The 16,844-nt window shown below is 62.3% G+C and overlaps 1 protein-coding gene across 42 annotated transcripts in view; it reads left to right on the top strand.

Moving 5' to 3' along the window:
- Positions 1–16,844, top strand: part of JAKMIP3 (Janus kinase and microtubule interacting protein 3) — a 104,260-nt gene that overhangs the window by 73,330 nt on the left and 14,086 nt on the right. For 19 of the 42 annotated variants that reach the window (XM_060286777.1, XM_060286806.1, XM_060286804.1 and 16 more), the window contains 12 exons: positions 108–236; positions 1,148–1,231; positions 2,726–2,788; positions 4,613–4,711; positions 5,495–5,593; positions 5,681–5,740; positions 8,623–8,688; positions 9,457–9,525; positions 9,613–9,690; positions 12,787–12,990; positions 14,436–14,501; positions 16,251–16,292. In XM_060286777.1, coding sequence (XP_060142760.1) covers positions 108–236; positions 1,148–1,231; positions 2,726–2,788; positions 4,613–4,711; positions 5,495–5,593; positions 5,681–5,740; positions 8,623–8,688; positions 9,457–9,525; positions 9,613–9,690; positions 12,787–12,990; positions 14,436–14,501; positions 16,251–16,292 — 1,059 coding nt within the window. Of the gene's footprint in view, positions 1–107; positions 237–1,147; positions 1,232–2,725; positions 2,789–4,612; positions 4,712–5,494; positions 5,594–5,680; positions 5,741–8,622; positions 8,689–9,456; positions 9,526–9,612; positions 9,691–12,786; positions 12,991–14,435; positions 14,502–15,317; positions 16,293–16,844 lie in introns of all 42 variants that reach the window. The other 23 variants (XM_060286810.1, XM_060286808.1, XM_060286799.1 and 20 more) reach the window with 8 other exon arrangements.

Here is a 16,844-nt window from a genome sequence, read left to right as displayed (position 1 = left end):
CTGGCCTCGGATCAGCCGGCTCGGCCTTTCATCCCAGGGCTCAGGGCCTGCCTCTCGGGCCCCCGGTAGAGGCCCGGCTAACGCTGTGTCTCCGTGCGCCCCTCCAGGGCCTGGCCAAGGAGGAGACGGAGCTGAGGTTCCGGCAGCTGACTATGGAGTACCAGGCCCTGCAGCGGGCCTATGCGCTGCTACAGGAGCAGGTCGGAGGGACGCTGGACGCAGAGCGAGAAGTTAAGGTCTAACTGACGTCCACGCCACCACGTGCCGGCTCCCACTGGGCTGCCCCGCTTGACCCCCGCCTTGGCAGGGACCCTCGCACCTTCCAGGCCCGGCCCTTCTCTCCCGCCGTCACGGTCGGGCCTGGTGACGCTCACCCAGGCGACCCCCACGCGGTTGTTTGGGAAGCAGCTCTGGCGGCCGCTCAGCGGCAGGTGGGCCCGGGCCAGGGCGGGGTCCGAGTGGAGTGGAGGCACCCTCACACCCTGTGTCCCGCTGGCCCAAACGCTCTCATCCGTTTGCCCTGGAAGCTGTTCCCAGGGCAGCCGGGGCACCCATCACGATAAAGTGCCCTGCGGCCTGGACCCTGTGAGAGCAGATTAACTCGAGGGAAGGGGGCTCAGACGCCCTAGAAGCCAGCTGGTGCTGGGTGGTGGGCTTTCACGCAGCAGGGCGCTGGGGGCTGCTCTTCTAAAGGAGGTCGGTCTCTGGGGAAGAAAGTGAAAGCGAAGTGTGGAAAAGGAGGCGAGCCCAGGGCGGGCGGAGCGCGGGGAGGGGAGGGAAGGTGCCCGGGGGCTGTGCCTGGTACATCGCTCAGCAGCCCCTCTGCGTGTGTCCTGGTCATTATTGTCCAACGACTAAAGCAGACCCTTCCAGCCCGCACCCAGCAGCTCAATCCTCCTTCATCCTGTAAACGAGGATTCTCCCTAATAATCCCTTCAAGTGAATCTAGATCATCCGCCGTCATCTCAGCGAGGTCGCGTGCTTCAGCTAAGCCTCCACGTCTCCCCTTTACTCCAGAGCGGTCCTTGCCAAGGGGCTGCTCTCCACTGGTTGAACCAAAAGGCAGACAGTCCCCTTAAAGTCCCGTCCAAGTGGGCGCGTCTGGCTTTTAGAGAAAATTTGATGTATGTCTCCTCCCATCCTACAGACCCGTGAGCAGCTACAGGCGGACGTGCAGAGGGCGCAGACGCGGATCGAAGACCTGGAGAAGGCCCTGGCAGAGCAGGGGCAGGTGAGCACAGGGGCCTGGGTCCCCGGGAGGCTGGGGTGGTGGCCTGGTCCCCGGGCTGCAGTGCCCCGGCGATGAGGGTGGCGGTCTGTGGGTGTGTCTGTCAGCGAGAACTGTTCATCTGCACGCTGAAGATTGGCGCCACAGCTCCCTTCACTGCGTAAGCATCACACCTCAGTAAAAGATTTAAAAGCGGAAAGAACGCGTACATAAAGGGATTCCACAGCAAGCCTCAGGCAAGGCAGGGGTCATCCTGGCCGTCCGTACACGCCTCTCTGGGCTTCATCAGAGATCCTGTCCGTCTCTTAGCTCAAGGCCTGCATTTCAGGTCCCAGGGCTTTGTCGGTCACTCCCCTCAGCCCCCCTCAGCACTGGGCTCTTCAAATCCCAGGGGAGGGCCTCCGTCCCACGGGGCCTGAGCCTCCCCCTGCCCTGCTGCAGCCCCGGGTGGACCTCCAGGACGGGCTGGCGGACGTCCAGTGGGGCTGGGAGGGGCTGGGTGGGAGAGGCCAAGCGCCGTGCAGACCCACGGAGGGCCTGATGTGCTAACTGCTGGGGAGACGGCCGGACAGACGGACAGGGCAAGGACGTGAGCCGCTGCCCGGCCAAATTGCCACATCCTCGCCTGAGCGCGTGAGGCCCCGAGTCCAGTGCTGAAGCACCTGAGTCACACAGGACCGGCCCACATCCCCACTCCTCGGGCCCTGAGCCCCCGGGCTGCGCTCGGCCGGAGCGAGCCGCACTCCGGAGCTGCGCGCACAGCGCCACGACCCAGACCCGGAGGCGTCATTCCTGGACCCCGTCTGATGCCGCCGCCGAGCGTCTTGAGCCCGAGAAGCACAGTAGCCGAGGGGCTGGGAAGCGAGAAGAGGAGGAGGAAGCCGGTCCTTTCGCTGCGGAAACGAGTCCTTCAAACTTGAAAAGAACTTCACAGAGGACTCTGCTGAGAAGAAATTTGGGCCCGAGTTCAGTGTCTGGACACCTCACTTTGTGACCAAGTGCCGGTGGTGGAGGTTCCTCCAGGGCATGGAGCTGGAACCGGGGGTCGAGGACACCAGGCCTCCCCCGAGGCCTGACCCAGGGCAGCCCAGAGGGCGTCCACACGGGCCCCACCAGAGCTCAGAGCCTGCCTCGGGCCCCGAGTCCCCAGGTGTGAAGTGGGAGGGACCCCCACCCTGGCACCTGCCCCTCTCCCCACCGGCCCGAGCCCCCTGGCTCCCGCTGGCTGTGTGTCTGGGTCCCCCAGACGTGCGACGTCCACATGGGCGCCTGGCCTGGGCTTGCACGAGCCTGGGTGCCGTCCACTTCTATCCGGGACCCTCCAAGGAAACGGGTGAAACCCTGGGTTTTCATCAGCTGTGGGGCAGAAGCTACCACTCCCTGGTTACTTCGACAGCTGGGTGTTGAGTCTTTTCGTCACATCCCCTGTCTGCTGAATTGTGATTTCAATCGTGGTTCCACCGTGCGGTGTATTTATTTCTCCACTTTGATTCCAAGGACACGAAGTGGATTGAAGAGAAGCAAATGCTGTATCGGAGAAATCAAGAGCTCGTGGAAAAGGTGCGCCCCTGCCAGGCCGCGTCTGGGAGTCTGACTGCTTCCCGAAAAGAGCAGGAATTCCCTTGCGCTCAGGGGTTTGCGGGGTCCCCGCGGTGCTGGGCGGTGGGGAGACGGCAGAGGTTCCCCAGCGGAGCCCCAGCCGGGCCTTCTGTGCTTCTCACTCCCGTGGGGCTGCCCCCCCGACCCACCCCTCCTGGGACAGGCGGCCTGGAAGGAGGCACCTGGGGTCCCGCCAGCCCCATGTCTATAGCGGCTTCTCGATTCTTGCTTTCTTGCCTGATGGGTTCTGTGGTTGGTGACGGTTAGAAAAGCTTTGTGGGCAGTTCATGGCCGTCCCCAGAGGAATGGGCCCAGGACGGCTGGAGCCAGTCACGTGGAACGAGGTGGGAGGGGGCGGTGGCTGCACGTCCAGAGGCAGGAGGGCCAGTGGGGCCTCACAGCTCGCTCTGGCGGCCCCCTCGTCACCCTGTCCTGGTGAGGGTGCTCTTGGTGACCCGTCCCCACCAGCAGCTGGCCTTGTCCACAGGCAGAGGGCGGGCGGGGGCAGCACCTTCTACGGCACGCACAGCCCTTCTAGAAAAGAGCCAGGCCGGCCACAGCTCGCGAGCCTGAGGGCACCGAACCAGGCCCATGGGCAGAGGCCGGTCCTGCCCCACCCGAAGCCATCAGGCCCACACGGGGCAGTGCTTTGGGTGCCATTCATACCTTAAATGCTGAGCGACACCTACCTGCTTGTCGTGGACCCCCTGCACACAGTTGTTTCCGTGATGCTCTCAGGCTCACATAAACACCCTTGTGCACCTAAATGCTTGTGTGTACACAGAACGGCCGCATACTTAAGTGCGCACGCACACATGTGAGCGCTCGTGCGCACATATAAATGTTCACGTGCTCGCGTAATAGCTCGTGTGCACGCGGACACACATGTGCACCTTTAAACACTCGTGTGCACGTCAACACCTGCATGCACACTTGAACACAGGCACTCAAATGTTCACGAGCGCACACGCTTAGACACTCATGTGCGCTTAATTGTCACCTGTACACGTAACACCCACGTGCACACATAACCCCTCATTTGCACACTCGAACACTCACATGTGCACTTAAAACCTGTGCGATCGTCTGGCACGGTGGCCACGGGGTCACACTCCTGCCCGTGGGTGCATCCCAGCCGCCCCAGCCGTGCAGAGTGACACACAGGGCAGTGCAAAGCCCCGGCCGCCGAGGGCACTGGTGCTCCTGGGTCCACCTGGACCCCTTCCGAGCCGCAGAGCAGGCCCTTCGGCCCCCAAGTTCAACGCGGGGGGACGGACCGAGTTGACGGTGCCCATGGTGGACACGAGACCACGGAGGACATGTGCCACGGGCTGCACTGTGCTACCCCTTGGGAGGCGTGGGCCTCACACACGTCAGTTCTGGAGGGGGGCCAGGCGGCCACGGCACACAGCCCCGCCTTCGGACAGCAGTGTTCCTGAGGCTCTGGGCCAGCCTGGGCTCCAAGGGCCGCTGTCCTGGGCCGCGGTGAGGGGCGGGCAGCATGGCGACAGCCCGCAGTGGCCCTTCTCTTCCCATCTCTGCTCAGATGGCCCCCCGCCCAGTGCACCTGCCCTGTGTCCCCCGCCCACCCGCTGCCGGTTCAGCCCAGCAGGGGACTCACCTGGTCTCACCAGGGCGGCCCCCCGCGGACTGAGGCCGGAGTGAGGGCTCTGGGCCGAGGACCTGGGCCAGGCGGCCATCCCCGTGACGCCAGCAGCCGTCGGGGGAGGCTGAGAGCTGGCCTCACGTGAGACTCCAGGGCCTCACGCGTCCTTTGTTTTACAGATTAAACACATGGAGACAGAAGAGGCTCGGTTAAAGCATGAGGTCCAGGACGCGAAGGACCAGAACGAGCTGCTGGAGTTCCGGATCCTGGAGCTAGAGGTGCGGGGGCGGGGTGGGGTCAGAGCGCGGTCACCCGAGCTGGTGCCATCGAGGGCTGCGAGCCCAGCCCTGTCGCTCAGGAGACGGATGCCAAACGAAACAGAAGTGTCCGCACGCAGCTCTGGAGCCTCCCTCGCTCCTGGCCCCTCGCGGCCCTGGCTGGCGGGCATGGCCACCCTCTCCTACGATGCCACCACCCAGCAAAGCTGGGTGCGTCTGTGCACCGGCATTTCCGCCCGTCTGGTTTCCCGGCGTCCACGCACGCCTGCAGTGTGGGGAGGGGGCCCCCACGAGTCCAGAGGGAGCCGCCCCTCAGGGTCCTCCCGTCCGCCTCCCGGGGGCAGGAGGGCTGTGTGGCCACTCCGTGTGTGTCGCCCCGTGGCCCCGGGGTTCGTGCCTGTGGTCCTGCGTGAGGACGGTGGCGGCCCCTCCAGCCACTGTCCTCTGTCCTCAGGGTCACTGAGGTCAGGCCCGTGCGGGACACTGCTCCCGGTCCCCTGGGACTCAGATCAGCTCGTCGGCCCCTCAGCAGGCGGGGGCCGCTCCCAAGGGCCTCCCCGTGGGTGGCTGGGAGGTCCCTGCTCCCATCAGTGTCCACACAGGGCCGTGTCCTGGGCAGGAGGAGGGATTGGCCTCTGCTGTGGCAGCCGGGGCTTCGTCTTCACAGAGACCATGCTGACCGTGTTGGGTGGACTTGGTGTCTTCACTGTGTCCCCGGGCGGCCCAGCACTGCCCTCCAGGAGGGAGGGGATGCCCGTGCCCAGACTTCCGCTCTCTGTCTAGGAGAGGGAGAGGAAGTCGCCCGCCATCAACTTCCACCACACCCACTTCGTGGACGGGAAGAGCCCCCTGCAGGCGTACTGCGAGGCCGAAGGCGTGATGGTAACGCCCCGCCCCTGCCCGCACACCCCTCAGCCCCGCGGCTGCCTGGCCAGTGCTCCCTCCCAGCAGCCTGTCCCCCTCCTCTAGGACATCCTGGTCTCGGAGCTGATGAAGAAGCTGGACCTCCTGGGGGACAACGCCGTAAGTGTAGGTCGCTCTCCTGACTTGTGCATGCCTCCCCGTGCCCAGCGCCCTGCACGGTCCAGGGGCCCCTGTGAGTCCCGCTGTGGCCCTACCGCAGCCCACACCCTCCCACTGCCAGAGCTGCCTGGGACGGGCCCTCTGGCGTTTAGGAGAAATGTCGTTCTTTCTGACACTGTTCCCACACGGGAGTTCGGGGCCTCTGCTCTCACACTTGACTCTTCCAGCAGAGGTGCTTCTGGCCCCGTGTTCTCAGTTTCTGGAATCCCTCTCAGTCTCTAAGCTCTTCCATATTCTTGGTGGGGATGGGGGCTGTGGGTCCTTAGCGTGCCTTAGACACCTCAGACTCAGGGCTTCCCGTTTACTTAGTTTGGGAGGAGGGGCAGAGCCTATATAAATAATCCCCGAATCTCACTTAGGGCAGCGTTCCAATTTCTACAGCAAACTCCTCAAAAGAATACTAATTGCTGAATGGGCAGAGTGACTGCATCCCTTCACGCCACCCTCCATCCTCCATCCTCTGTCCATCCATTCTCCATTCACCCTCCATCCATCATCCTGTACTTGTTGAGCCCCTGCCCAATGCAGGGGGGATCAACTGTGCTGGAAGAGGGCCCCAATCCACACCCCAGAACGTTTCCGCCACAAGGTATCCTGACAAGTGTACAGTCTACAGCTGGTCCTAAAGCACCTTGGGCTTCACATCCTGGTAACTGCTCTCAAGAAAGATCAAGGTGCTAAGTCAGATTGGTGCACTCCGTGCCGTAGGTGGAGGAGAAAAACACATGCAAACACACACACACACACACACACACGCGCGCTTCTCACAACGTATACCAATACCCGGGCGCTCATGCACATCCTTGGGGCCCGTCCTTCCCAGCAGCTTCAAGGTGTTCAGGGCCCTGTATTGACAGGAATCCCTCCTCTCCCCACCTGCCCTTGACTTGGGAAGCAGTGAGGGTGGGGAGCAGGGGGAAGCAGCTCCCAGCAGGGAGGCTCTCCTGGCTGCATTGCCCACCCCCGACCCTGCCACTAGTCAGACCCCTGGCTCCACCTCGGCCGCAGGTAGCAGAGGTGCTGGTCCGCAGCAGGGATGGCGTTGTCACAATGTGCTCCGGGGTTCAGCCTGAGTATCAGCCCCCATCATGGGCTCTGGGAACCTTTCAGTTCACAGCTGGAGAGACCGAAGCCCCAGAGGGCACCCACCCAGGTCACGGAGCTGCGGTACTGGCCAGCTAGGACGAGCCCAGGTCTGCCTAGATCTGTTCGGGGCCCCTCCCAGCCCCAGAGCACCAGTGCACGTGACGGCCCTGGAGCCGTCACATGGCCTCGGAGGCGGGGGCAGAGGACACACTGCCGGTCTTACGTGCAGGTGACCTCTAGAGACCCTTGACAGCTTCTGAAGGACCATGGGGGCGACCCTTAGGTCTGTCGTGTGACATGGACACACTTCAGGCAGATGACAGGGATAGCCTGGCCCCTCCCCTTCTCAGCCAGGGCACGCTGGAGCTGTGGCCACTGTCTCCAGGCTGCTTCCCAGAAGGCTGCAGCCTCCCAGCTGGCCACGGGGCACCTGAGCCCCGGGCCTCGGTTTCCCCAGGAGTCAGGGTCCTTGGAGTGGAGCAGAGGGGCCGGCAGGGGGCAGAATGGACCCCTGTCCTCCCTGGTGGGCCATCTGCTCACTGCTGCTGCACCTGGGCCGCAGCGGGGACAGGTCACCCAGGGAAGGCTGCGAGGGTGGAGGAGACGGCACATTGCCAAGGCCATGGTCACCTCCAGGAGGGAGTAGCTGGAGCCCAGCCAGGCTGCCAACCAAGCGGGACATCGCGGGCCCTTCAGCCTGGCCTGACCACAGCGAGGCAGCTTCCCTCAGTTACCCGGAGGCCCCCCGCAGCCCCCGACACGCCCCATCCCGCCCATCAGGCCCAGCCCTGCCTCGGGAGGAGGGCGGGGACAGCCTGGCAGTGTCCCCGGAAGCCAGAGGGATGAGGGGCGCCTGGCCCCGGCATCACACCGAGTCAGGCTGCAGTGTGCCTGAGGACGGAGCCTGCCGCTGTCCCAGCAGCTGGCCGCCGACCCCCACCTGTGCCTACTGCTGCCGGGGTGGGGGTTGGTGAGAGACCTCTGCCCCTGGGGAGCTCACGCTGCGGAGGGAGCAGGCGGGAGGGCTTTCGGAGCGGGTGGCCCTGAATCAGGGAGGTTCTGGGGTGGGGGGGCCGCCCTCAGCTCAGCGACCCTAGGGGGCTCCTCCCTGCCTGTCTCTGCTCCCCTGACCCCTGTTGGCTGTCCCACGGTGGGCCCAGCAGTGGGGACACAGCCCAGCTGCCTCCACCCTGGTGCTGATGCAGGCAGCACATCCTCTGAGGATGCCCCCTGGCCCCAAAGCCAGAGCCACCCTGCCCAGAAGGACCACCCAGGCGGGCCCTTTGGGGCGAGGCATGAATAAAACATGCAGAAAAAAGGCAAAACGGCAGGGATGGGGACCATTTCATAGCCATGAGTGTTTGATCTTTGCTTCACATTCGTAAGTGGCGCTGTCATAATTCAGGCCGCCTGTGCGGAGAGCTGGCTTTAAATAAAAACCCAACAGACCCGGGAAGCCTGGCTGCTCGTCCCGTCACCCACTGTCCCATGCTGCCTCGCTGGCCACCTTAGACGTGGTCTCCAGCAGTGAGAGGACCAGAGGGGGCAAGACAGAGAGTCACCCCAGAGCTGGCAGGACCAAGAGGAAAGAGGATCAAAGACTCCCGGGAGGGCCTTTTAGTGAAAGCGACATTTAGCTGTGACCCCAGCTCCCCTGCGCCCGTCCCATCAGCGCCACCGAGCGCCCGGCCACCCAGAAGGCACTTCCCCTGACCATGCGTGAATTCTGCTTTTGGGTGCAGAATCTGACCAATGAGGAACAAGTGGTCGTCATACAAGCCAGGACAGTCCTGACCTTGGCCGAAAAGGTAACAGTGACTGTGGACGCTGTCGGGACGGGGCCGGGCTTCCCGAAGCCTCCCTTTCTGGCTCAGCGCACAGAAGACGCTCACCCTGGGAGGAGGGCTACCGGGAGGTGGGGTTGGGGTCCACGGATCCCGTTTGCCTTGGAGGTCTGGCACACGCACAGGTCAGCCAGCACCGCCACGCGTGTCTGCAAGTGATAGGTTCAGCCAGACCTCTCCCCAAGGCCACTCTGCCTCCGCCTCCCCCCAGAGGCCGGGAGGTATGGTGGGTCTGTAAATCGGCAGCATCTGTCTCACCTGCCGGGACCCTCCTCCGGGGTCGCCCAGCCCTCCTGGGCTCCCCACCCTCCAGTCTCTCTGCTCCCACGGGCCGCCAGCCTGCGCCCGGTCCCACCCCCACAGCCAGAACCCGCGGGCCTGCTGGCAGCGCCCCCTCCCAGCGGCCCCCAGCAGGGCGGGCAGGGGTGTCCAGCAAATGGGAGCTCAGGGGCCAGCACCCCAGGAGAATGGGCCGCCTAACGTCCCTCCTCTCCCAGCACTGGGAGGCAGACTCCCTGGACACGAGGCGGGGCTGCACGGGGGCACCCGGGCCTGGCCCGCACGCCGCGCACACGGAGCCCATGACGCCAGCCCAGCCCTGACTCCCACGAGGGCTGAGCTCCCCTCCTGGAGGAAGGCTGGGAAGGGCAGGGAGGGCCAGGGCCCCAGGCTGTCTCCCCAGGGCTCGGCGAGGTGGGCTTCGATGCCTGAGTGCCTTCCGTTTGTGTCCAGTGGCTCCAGCAGATCGAAGAGACGGAGTCGGCCCTGCAGCGGAAGATGGTGGACCTGGAGAGCGAGAAGGTTGGTGTGCACCTGGCCACGTGGGCCCGCGGCCCGCGCTCCAGGCCGGCTGCGCCAGGCCCAGACACGGGTGCTCTTGCGTTTCAGGAGCTGTTCAGTAAACAGAAGGGCTACCTGGACGAGGAGCTGGACTACAGAAAGCAGTGCTTGGACCAAGCTCACAAGGTAAGAGAAGTACAGCTGCCGGAACCCCCAGGGGCGGCGGATTTGGGGTAGAAACAGGGAAGGTTGTTCCCACGGCCAGCATGGTGTCTCGGGGGCCACGTGGCCTTGGACCTGCCTGGGAAGATCCTGCGCCCAGTGTGACCAGCGTGGGGTCACTCTTCGCATTTCTCCTGCCGGACACCCCTCGCCCAGCGAGCTCCGAGGACGCCTTACTGCTCCGTCAGCACCCCTTGGCCCCAGGAGTGCAGGCACACGAGCAGAAATCAAGTGGGTATTTGAAATGAGCTGAGAAATAGAATTCATTGAAACAATGCATTTACAAATGAGGTGAACACAGCTGAATGTCAGTCAGTCGATCATCCCGCCCGGGACCCCCGCTTCTGTCCATCTGCACCAACCAGTGCACACGTGCCCTTTGTGCGTGCCTGCCCCATGGGAAACCATTTCCCCCCTGAAAAGCCTGAAGGGACATCCCCGTGTGCGGTTAACCCCGACATCAGTACTGAAAAGATGGGTCCTGGAGATGACATCAGGGAGATGGCTTTGTGACACACGGACGCACGAACACACACGCACCCGCGCGCCGCAGGAAACGTCGCCCCGGGACTGTGGAGGGGGCTCCTGCACACAGGGCCGAGGGATGCTGTCAGGGCCCCCAGTGATGCTGGGTCCGCTCCTGGTCTGATGACTGTCAGGGCTGCTCCCCGCGTGATACTGTTTGGGGGCCCCCTTCCTCCAATTCCGGCAGGAAGGCCGCACGTTTTGCTCTCCCTCCCTGGTTTTCTTGACTCCATAGTTAGGCCTGCACTTCCTGCTGGATAATTAGCCATTTTATCTGCCATTCACAAAGCCCTGTGCAGGAGGGAGGCACCTACCGCCTTGGGATGACCTGGCGGGGGGGGACACAGGCCTGTGGGAACCTGCTGGGTTTCACACCCTCCCTGCTCTGTGAGCACAGGAGCCACAGCTGGGTTTCGAAGGGGAAGGGTGGTCCCCGCGTGGCTGAGGGCCGTCTAGGGCAGCTGGGAGCAGAGGCCTGGCCATTCACAGATGAGGACGCGCGCTGGGGCGAGGCTGTGCACACAGAGCCGGCATCCGGTGGCCCGTCGCTCAAGGTCATGCATGCAGGGAAGGTCAGAACATCTCCATCTCCTGCCAGTCTTGGGGTGAAGCCATCGTGATGCTAATTCTAAGCCCCACACTCAGCTGCCTTTATTTTTTTAATTTTTTTTGTGTGTGTGGTACGCGGGCCTCTCACTGTTGTGGCCTCTCCCGTTGCGGAGCACAGGCTCGGGACGTGCAGGCTCAGCGGCCATGGCTCACGGGCCCAGCCGCTCCGCGGCATGTGGGATCTTCCCAGACCGGGGCACAAACCCGCGTCCCCTGCATCAGCAGGCGGACTCTCAACCACTGCGCCACCAGGGAAGCCCTCGGCTGCCTTTATTTTAAAGCTGGAGCGTATCTTAAACACACTAAGTTCTTTTGCTCTAGGAAGTGGCAGCCGATGTGCTGTGTGAGCTGGCAGTGACAGCTGGGGACAGTTTATTTTGTAGCCGTCAGGAACAATAACACATAAGCGAGGAACAAAGGTCCCCCCCATTTCCTAAAATGTCTACTCGGCCAAAAGGACTTTCCAGAGTCATTTTGCCTGAAGAAGGAGAAACATTCATTTCTGAAGAGGTTACATCTTTGATGGGAAGATGGGAAGAATATAGCTTTTTCAAAGATTGTATCTGTGAAATTTCCTGAGGAGCAAGCTTTAAAAGTGCTCCAGATCGAAGTGCTAAGTCACTAGGAATTTATAACAAGGTCTGTGTTTTGGCGGCTGGGTGGCAGCAAAGGGGTGACACAGCATGTGTGTCTGGGGACCAGCGGAATGGCCAGCTCTCCACGTCGGAGCCCTGGCGGGGCAACGCGAGGGCCCTGGGCTGGAGCCCCCCTGGAGTCTGAACCCCGCTCCCCACCAGCAGGGCCCTGTGCAGGTCGTCCAGCCTGGCAGTCATCAGCCTGCCTCAGTGCCCTGACCCGTGAGCCAGGCCTAACGAGCACCTGCTTTCTGGAAGGGGCGGGACTGAAGGGCTTCATGGAGGTGAAGCCCTAAGCCGGTACAGGCACCCACGGGCGTGGGCACCCTTAGGGCTATCATTTGGGACAGAGGAGGGGAGGGGCTGGGAGGCGGGCAGAGGCCGGACACGTGGGGCCTCATGTGCAGGCAGCAGGGAGGGAGGCAGACAGACAGACAGACAGGGAGAGAGAAGGGGAGGAGAGGTGGGGCAGGTGTATGTCTCACAGTCTGGAGGCCAGAAGCCTGACACCAAGGTGCTGGCGGGGCCACATCCGTCTGAAGCTCCAGGGGAGGCCCTCCTGCCTCTTCCAGCTCCTGGGGGCCCAGGTGTTCCCGGGCTTGTGGCTGAGTCACCCCAATCTCTGCCCTGTGGTCACATGGCTTCCCCGCATCTTCCGTGACTGTCTCCAAGTTGCCCTCTTCTTCCAAGGCCACGAGTCAGTGGACTGAGGCCCCCGATCCAGTCTGAGCTCACCTGCACTGGGTGGCATCTGCTGTTTCCACATGATCCACATTCACAGGTGCTGGGGGTCAGGGCTTGATGTTTCTTTGCGGACACGAGTCACCCCACAGGCAGCACTGGGGACCGCAGAGCTGATGGCCTGGCCCCTCGGCACTACTGCAGACAAGCCCTGTGAGCACCGCCCTCCTTCCTCCTTAGTGACTCGGAAGCCCAGGGTTTGGCGAAGGTTGTGAGCAAAGGAAGAAGCCTTTGTTGTTCTTTCCTCAAGGGACACCCGCCCGGCCCACTGCCCCTCTGGCCCTCATCCGACTCTGACCTCAAACTCTGCTGACCTCGATGTCCCTAATGTTTCACTGCACGTTAAACATCGCGTGGAAGGGAATGCTCTTGAAATAACCACTCCCGGACTGCTTCCAGCCTCCAGAACATCATTTAACTGGTCCAGGCGGAAGCAGTCCCCTCTGTGGGCTGGCCTGGCGGCGGCATGACCCCAGAACCGGGTGCCCCAGTCCCCCAGGCCGTCCCCGGGGGAGGAGGCAAGGACTGACGTGTCCCCTCCCGCCCCCAGCACATCCTGGAGCTGGAAGCCATGCTGTACGACGTCCTGCAGCAGGAAGCTGGGGCCAAAGTGGCAGAAATGCTGCCGGAGGAGGAGCACGAGAAGCTCAGGGTGGCGGTGGAGCAGTGGAAGCGCCAGGTCATGAGCGAGCTGCGCGAGCGGGACGCCCAGATCCTGCGGGAGCGCATGGAGCTGCTGCAGCTGGCGCAGCAGGTGCGCAGCAGGGGCGCCGCGGGCGCAGGACCTCCGGGGCGGAGCGGGGCTTCCCATGCCTGGCCCTCTGATGGCCACACCTCCTCCGATGACAGTACCCTCCCGTGGCTGCGCCCCCCAAAGGTCATGCCCCCAGTGGCCACGCCCCAAAGGTCATGTCCCTGTGGCCACGCCCCAAAGGTCATACCCTCCTGTGGCCACGCCCAAAGTCATGCCCTCCCCGTGGCCACGCCCCCATATCCCTGCCCTCCAATGATCGTGCCCCCAAGGCCAGGGCCTTCCACTGGCCGTGCCCCCCCGATGGCCATGCTCTCCAGTGGCCGTGCCCATGGGGGACCCTCCTGCCGGACTGCCTGTCCCTCCAGACCAGCCTCCTGGGCCATCCCACCCAGGCCTCTGGGTGGCACAGCCCCCCTCCTGGGTCCCCCCCACTCTGGGTCTCTTCCGTGGTTCCTCCCTCAGTGGCAAGATCCCAGTGAAGGTGTCATCTGGGGAGCAGTGGCTCATGGGCTAGGGACTGGGGGACCTTCTCTTGGCCTACAGGCACTTGGGGCCCTCAGGCCAATCTGGCCAGTTCATTTCTAACTGGGGGTGAGGGATCCTGGCAGACTAGACAGGCTTGGTGTGTAAGACATGCCTCAGCTCCACTGTGTGTGCTGGCGTGGCCTTTGTGGCTGTGTTCCGTGTTCAGATACGCTAGTGAATCCAGGTTTACTGTGAACGTCAGAGGGCTAAGGTCTGACCAGAGCCTTGGTCAGCTCCCAGGACTCTCGCTGCCAGATCTGGGGTGGTCAGTGTGAGGACTGCCGCCTGCAGCCCCTCACTCCCATCAGACAGGCTCTGATCAGAGCTCAGCTGCGTCCAGGCTCCAGGCCAGGCATCCAGGTCCGGCGTGGGCACACACATGTCCATCTGCCCAGCAGTGTGCACCAAAGTGAAGACTAGAGTTTCCAAACTTGAGGTCGACCTTGCCAGGAGAGTCCTCCCCGTGACTGACTTTGTGACCCTTCTGGCTGCTCCTCTCACTGCCGCAACGGCGTTTTGGAAGGACTGTGAATTGGGCCCTTACCATTTCCTTGGGCTTCTAGCATCATGGTTTATGACCTGGAGATGTAGGAGGTGGGAGGGTGTCATTCCCATCACAGGGAGCGTGGCCGAGGGAAAGCTGTCCTCCTGTCTCTTGCTGTTGCAAAGAGCAGACCGAGGGAGGCTGTGTCCGTAACGGAACCTGAGGCAGGCACACTGGCTCTCCTCCCGAAGCTGGGGCTCCTAAAAGTCGGCGGGGGAAGGGGGCAGCCCGAGGCCCCCTCGCCGTGGCCAGCATGGCAGCTGCCCTGTGGCGACTGGCCCACCAAGAACATGCGTGAAAATCCTGGAAGGCTTTTGCCCACTTGGTGTCCCAAATATTCTGATTATTGAGCATTTTCCTGCTTTTAACATTGCAGAGAATTAAAGAACTAGAAGAAAGAATAGAAGCTCAGAAGAGACAAATAAAGGAACTGGAGGAAAAGGTAAGGCAAATACGAATCTGGGGGCTTGCTCTGTTGTCGGAGCTCACACACCAAGACAGAACAGGTATCTCAGGATGCCGTGTCGCGCTAGGTCTGAGGTTGGAGTATTTTTGGACAGAAAGAGGCTTCAGGGACTTGTCTGCTCGGGACAAGGAGCCAGAGCCCAGGGTCTGGGAATAACCCCGTCCATGCCAACCCAGCCGTGCCACCCCGAGGGCCGTGCCTCTCACGGCCTCAGTTTCCCCGGCCGTCGGGGTGCCTGCAGACCGGCGACCAGCGGTCCCTTTAGTGGTCCCTTTAGTGTGATTCCTTGACTGTGGCTCCCAAGTTTGGAAACGGCAGGTGCTGGGGTGCAGTGGGTTGGGGGCCGTGTGGCTTGGGGTCGGGGAGGACTGTCCAGCTCTTCTCCCGACAGCTGGCTCTGCAACTTCCAAATCAGGGTACACAGAGCACCCTCAGAGAGAAGCCTGCAGCGTGTGCTTAATTCTAGGACAGCTGAGCTCTTTTGGTCTGTGATTTAGGACGTTTCGATGGCTTCTAGCAGGCAGGCTGCTTGTTCGCGTCTTGTGACTGGTCTTGCCTGTGGGGTGGATCTCACCAAAGGCCGGCTCCCCTCTGAGCCTCTCTGGCTTGTCCCTGCCGGAGAGAACGGGAGGCTGGGGTCTGGACAGGACCCGCCACCTGCAATAGGCCACACATCCTCAGCCCTGCCTGGGCAGAGCCAGCAGAGGCTCTGTGCTCGAGGGGCACAGGGACCCCTCCCCACGGCAGCCCCTGCAGCTGGACCTCCCCCTGCCCCGCCCACCTCTCCTCCAGATGAACCCGGCCCCTTCCCTGGGCACTTTACTGCCATCTGCCGAGCGGTCTTGGTGGTAACTTGCAAATCCAGAGCTGGTGACAGGCCCCTAGAACCGTGCGGGGCACGACCTGCAAAGCAGAGAGGCAGCCGGGGAGCAATTATGTGCCTGCCCATGGGCGCCAGACCGTGGGCGACACACACCTGGCTCGCCTGGGGAGGCCGGCGGGACGCGCAACCTCGAAGCGATGCAGTCTCTCCCCCAAAATGAACCTCTCTTTCCTTTTGCATCTTAAAGTGAGAGCATTTGTTTGTATTAAATACTAGAATTTTAAAAATTGGGTGTTTATTCTTTTAATCTAGCTGAAGCAGCTCTGCTTTTCCAAGCAGCTGTACCACCATCAGATTTTCTCTTGTGTCTAAATTGGCTGGACACCTCCCCCGACCCAAAACGAGGCTCCAAGTGTGAAATCTATTCAGCAAGTTGGCTGTACTTCATCATTTATAATGGGAGCGTGGTGTTTGCCTGTTGGCACTTGGATTGTCTTTCCGTAAGACTCCCGTCACCATTATAGCCACTTAGCGCCCTCGCCGTCAGCCCTGGTGACAGGTCCAGATGGCCAGTCCCCGCCGCTCCCCCAGAGGCGAAGTGACCAGCAGAGCCTCCCTCCTGACTGTCACCCGCAGCCTGGCCTGTGGACGGTGCAAGGTCCCTGGGGAGGGGACAGCACCGTCACTTCAGGCCCCTGGCAGCGCAACCCTTAAACCACTGGACACCAGTGCGCCAGGATCTGCTCTTGAGCCCCAGCTGGCATCTCCACGTCGCTGTGTCTGTGATCACGTTATTTCTTGCCAAAAGCCCTACAAACTCTTTTTTCTCTTTCTTTCCTTCCATGTCTCCACCCTCCCCTTTCCTTTTTAGTTCCTATTTTTGTTCTTGTTTTTCTCCTTAGCTTTCATTCTGTGGTCATAGCTCTCCTGGGCACCCTGGCGTGGTGAGTATTTCGTCTGCATCATAAGGACCAGCACGGCCCCTGCTGTTCCGTAAGCAGGAGGTGCTTCCGGAAGGGGACAGCCAGGGGTCCCCCAGGTCCTAGAGGGGAGGGGCCTGCCATCGTCAGAGGGGAAGGGGCGCTTGCCTTCCTCGAGAAGGAAGGAACGCAAAGGACCCCGTCCCACGGAACCTCCCCGGGGAGAGATGCGCACACAAAACCACTCCCTGTTCTCTGCTCCGGGCAACTCGGCAGGGAGCAGTGCCGGTGGTTTTGTGTCTTTTCGTCTTTTCCGTTTATCAAGTACAAGCTTGGGTGACACTGGAGATTCAGCCAGAGATGCCCACTTTCCCCGACAAGCTGGGCTCATGCACGACGTCACAGTCGTGCTGAGCTGTGGCATCGTGCCCGCGGCTTTCAGGCCGAGGCCGCATGTGAAAGCTTGACCACCGCTTCCTTCCCAAACAAGATGAGAGGACAAGTAGGGCGTGGCCTCACCATCCCGGCTCCGTCTGTGGCCCCCGCCCTCAGAGGACCTCCCCTCGGGAGCAGGGC

This window comes from Globicephala melas, chromosome 16 (assembly GCF_963455315.2).
Source record: "Globicephala melas chromosome 16, mGloMel1.2, whole genome shotgun sequence".
NCBI lineage: Eukaryota > Metazoa > Chordata > Mammalia > Artiodactyla > Delphinidae > Globicephala > Globicephala melas.
This window is presented reverse-complemented; position numbering and strand designations above follow the sequence as displayed.